The sequence below is a fragment of the Megalops cyprinoides genome, chromosome 10 (genome assembly GCF_013368585.1).
Source record: "Megalops cyprinoides isolate fMegCyp1 chromosome 10, fMegCyp1.pri, whole genome shotgun sequence".
Lineage (NCBI taxonomy): Eukaryota > Metazoa > Chordata > Actinopteri > Elopiformes > Megalopidae > Megalops > Megalops cyprinoides.
In genome coordinates, this window is record NC_050592.1 from 31,190,269 (window position 1) to 31,194,716 (window position 4,448).

Sequence of the window (4,448 nt, forward strand, 5' to 3'; positions counted from 1 at the left end):
GCCAACAATGCATTACATTGGTTTGTAAACTTTACTTTGTAAACTGTAAAGTTTGTTAGTGATGTAACTCTGCTAACACTATATGTTCCGGTAATGTTCATGTCATAGAAATATATTTGAAGCAGCTCAAAGGGCCCTTTTGATTAAAGTAAGCAAGCAGGCTATAACACAGGATGGCACAATGGCACTCACAGATATGTGTTTGAACATGATAGTAACACAATGACCAGGGGAAAACACTCAGAAAGCACCAGGTGCATGTTTACTCAGGCTAAACCATGCGGACATGTGAGAAAACCCCATTCAAATTCCCAATGATTTTCTGTCCTGTGTCAGATTGTTCCAACACGAAATTCAATAACACCCCCACCACCACCACCACCGCTGAAATCCCTCATGCCTTAACAAGTCTGATCATTTTCCTGTTGCCCAATGTCATCTTTTCTACATGGCTTAGCAGCAGATGAAAGGATATCGAGCCGCCTTTCCTCCGAGGAGGAACTTGGTTCCACAGCTGAGCATGAGTCATGGCTCAGACGGGCTGGAAGGCAGGAGAGAGGAACAGAGAGTTCCATTTCCAACACTGCCACACCACACGAGGGAGCAGCCCAGACTGGGGGGATAATCTCCAGTGTGGGTAACGCGGGGCCGTTTGGTCCCCGAGAAACTGAACTAACACCATTAAAAATGGCCTGCACGCAAAACACTTGGCTTTGAACTCATGCAATTTAACATGGGTAGAACGACTCGTGTCAATTAAGGACGACAAAAAAAGTTGGAGAAAATTGTTTTAATACATAACCTTTTTGATATGCGTGACAATTGGCACTGTTATGAGCTTTTTTCATAGCGGTCAGATAAGAATGCAAGTGGGAAATTCTTAAAATATTGCAATCCATAAAAATATACCTAGCTATGTTGATAACTTCATCCTTATTATCTTGAAAAAATATCCTATCAGTGATATATCAATATCACACACACACACAAAATGCAAAATACAAAGAACATCTAAGGCATAGTTTGGAATTCTACCTGCATCATTTGAAATAATAGCTGAATGGCAGGCTTATGTTTTGTTAAATGTCTACATGCTTAATTGCAGCAAAGGTGTATACTGTATGAACTAATCCAAATGAAACAGCTAAAGATTACACAGGACTAATCACAATTACAATGTGTCAACCACATATAAAACTCAAATCTCCAGATCATTAGAGGGTGCTTTGGGCTGGTTTTCTGAAAAATTAGTGTTGGCACTTGACCTAAGCAAACTATCCTGGATCAGAAACAAAACTTTACTCTAAATGGCCAGGGATTGAGGATTATAGTTGGGCAAGTTGACCTTAAATCTGTTGTCAGTAGTGCACTACAAATTGTCATGTACTACATGTGTTGAACTGGAGCTACAGGACAGCAACTTTAAGAATTCTGAAGAAAGTCAGTAAGAACATGGAAATGGCATTCTATTGAGGTGGACATACCCAAAATATTGAGATAAATGTTCCTTACAAGGCATATTTATTTAGGAATTCCTGGTTTGTACAACCAGATGCTTTCCCTGGGTTTCCTTTTCTCATAGACAGCACAACACATTTTAAGCACCAAGGCTAATAATTGAGTGAACTGTAATAAATTCATTATGGCATCTCAGAAAACTTCTCTCATTATACATCCATACTATCGCAGCATATTGTTCAGGCTGACACAGTCACTCCATAGTGCTGTCTGGGGATGACTCTGAAATGGTTTCAACAATGAGCTTATGGAACAGACAGGACACTTCCAGATAAGTAAAGGGTGAATTCAGCAGCATTTTCCAGTTGGCATTTTACCCTGCATTTGCGCGTTGCCTCGCATTCCCAGAGCAACAAGGGCACCTCATTCAAATGGCATCTCAAACCACTGAAGCCGTGGCATGTGGCCTGTCAATCAAGGTGAATGCTGCGAGCAGGGCTCCTTCAGCAGCTCCTCAAAACAGTCATTTCAAACTGGTCTCCTCCCGCTGTGTCGCCACCGCCTCACAGCACCGGACGACCACACCCTCTCTACTGTATGCAGCTGGGTGCCATTTCCCCCCTGCCGATTGGCTGGATGCTCTTGGTGATGTTCCCGCCCACATCCTTTGAGGGCATCCTCTTGGGCTCCTGCTTAATCTAGAGTTAAAGGACAGAGTGTTAAACAATCTCATGCACTGAATATCCACACACCTGTTTGTTCGTTCTTCCCAATTTAACACATTTACATTTACATTTTTTTCATTTGCCAAACACCTTTATCCAAGGTCGCTTACAAGTGAGGCAGAGTACAACAAAAGCAAAAAGCCATACAAGGAATCAATAATATTAGAAGCGCTGCATGACCAAGTTTCAATAGTTGGCCAGCCAAGGTACAAGCTAGTAGAGATACAAATGTATGAAACCGTAACATACCATGCACCACATCAAGAAATGAGAACAGAAAATAGGCACAGATTGTAATGGGCCCATTGTAACGGTCAATATTCTTAATCCATCGCTAAAATAAATCAAATCCTAATTCAAATGGCAGGTGGCTTGTCATGTAGAACCCAAAGCTTCAGGAAAGTCAGATGATACAAACATGAATCACGCAGCTCTGACAAGGGATAATAAACTCTGTTCAATTCTGAGCTGCTTCCACGGGGAAACTGCACACTGTGATCCTTCCTGGTCTGGCCAAGAAGTCCCTGTCACTACCCATCACATGTGGAATTTCTGATTCAGAAAGGGCAAGAACCCTGTTTTCCAACGCAGAGCATGAGTCTAGCATCTCGTGACTACTGACAGAGAAATCTGTGCTGCTGCCGGCGCCTGGGTCCTACGTCCTGCTATGACTACAGAACAGGCTCTGATTCAGTCCCTGCGCTGCTGGGAGACGGACCGACGCAACAGCCAGGCTCACCTCCTCGCGGTGCAGAATCCTCCTTTGGTTGTTGGAGCTGGAGGTGGCGTAGAGAGGCTGCTTCCCACACTGCGTCCCCGTGTTCACCATCCTCTTCTCCCTGAGAGAGGAGCTTGCGCATAGCTGCGGCTGCCTCCCTGCCTCGGTCTTACCTGCGAAGCCCCGACAAGAGCACTCACGCGTCAGTACGGTGCACGCAGCGCCCAGCTACAGCGCGTGGCCGATTTTACCTCGCCTACACCACCTTGCCCGCTGCCAGGATTCAAAAACATGCAGTGCCATGGCATCATCATCCGTGTCATTAGCTTCAACCCAACACAGGCATACTCCCTCGAGAAGAGCCCATTTGTCACTTTTAAGTCCATCTTTAGTAGTCGTAAATTTTCTATTGCCCCCCCCCCCCCCCCCCCGTGCTGCATTTTCGGATACAGTTGCATGGTTATGTCGATCAACCTTAGATTTTATTACTAATCCAATAAAAATGATGTTGAGCAGCTATAACAGAATTAGGTATCGGGGGCACTGACCTCAAATGAAAATGTAAACGTAAATCAATGGTAATCAAATACAGTGTGGTATTTTTTTTATCATGTTTAGATTTTATTATTATCTTGTTACTCCAAACAAGTTGTACGTTCAAGTATAATACGTGAGAGGAAGCCACATATACAAAATAATTTCCAGTATCAACAGGCTCTTGTTTTTCAGTGCCGAAACTCCAGTAAGCGACGAACACCGAATTTTGAGGACAACTAACCTGTGCATGACGCCGCGTTTTCCTTCATGCCAGCACCAGCACTGTCAAGGCTCCCAGTGTTGTTACCGATGATGCCCAGCTGTAACTGGGGGGTCTCGGTGTCGGTGTTCGTGAGCCATGTCGATTCGGTCTCCCTGGTCCAGCTCTCATAATACCGGGGCTCAATCGCGGCAGCTTTGCTTCCACCGCAGCCCATTGGAACAAACCCTTTCTCGCCGCCTCCCCTCTCCTCGTCTTTGTGGCAGTTGACGGGGTTTCTGAAGCCCTCACCTCGCGCCCGTCTTTCTCAAAACCGAATTCGCTTGCATCACGACGGCTTTCTGCCTTGTATGTTTTCGTCGTCGGTGTCCACCACCGTGGTACTGCTCCGATGATGCTATAGTGTCACCATGCACAACCCTTCCTCCTCTCTCTCTCTCTCTCTCTCTCTCTCTCTCTGTATAAGACCTGCTGAGACCAGCCTGGTAGCTCGCTCATCTACGTCATACGTGTATGGAACTCAAAATAATCGCTCGTAAAATCAGTTTTTTAAAACCAGTCAGTTATCCATTTTGTTTTTCATTTTTCTCGGGGGTAAAAACGAATGGATGAGTTGGAATGTTGTATATAATTAAATAATTACAAAACATATATTTCATATTTGACTTGTTCCGAGAAAAAATAATTTTGGCACTAGATTTCCTGATTTAACGTTTATAGTTTAAGTCGAAATATTATTTCGTGGAAGTGAACAGTCTACTCAATATTTAGAGCGCTTCCGTGACATGCT

General features: G+C 44.2%; 1 protein-coding gene across 1 annotated transcript; it reads right to left on the minus strand.

The window, feature by feature from the left end:
* Positions 1-1,027: 1,027 nt before the first annotated feature.
* Positions 1,028-4,100, minus strand: LOC118785117 (brain and acute leukemia cytoplasmic protein-like). Its single transcript, XM_036539655.1, has 3 exons — positions 3,680-4,100; positions 2,923-3,074; positions 1,028-2,156 (listed from the first exon to the last, which is right to left on the minus strand). The coding sequence occupies exons 1-3, from the start codon at positions 3,873-3,875 to the stop codon at positions 2,049-2,051; spliced, it is 456 nt and encodes a 151-aa protein (XP_036395548.1). The 5' UTR covers positions 3,876-4,100; the 3' UTR covers positions 1,028-2,048.
* Positions 4,101-4,448: the final 348 nt, after the last annotated feature.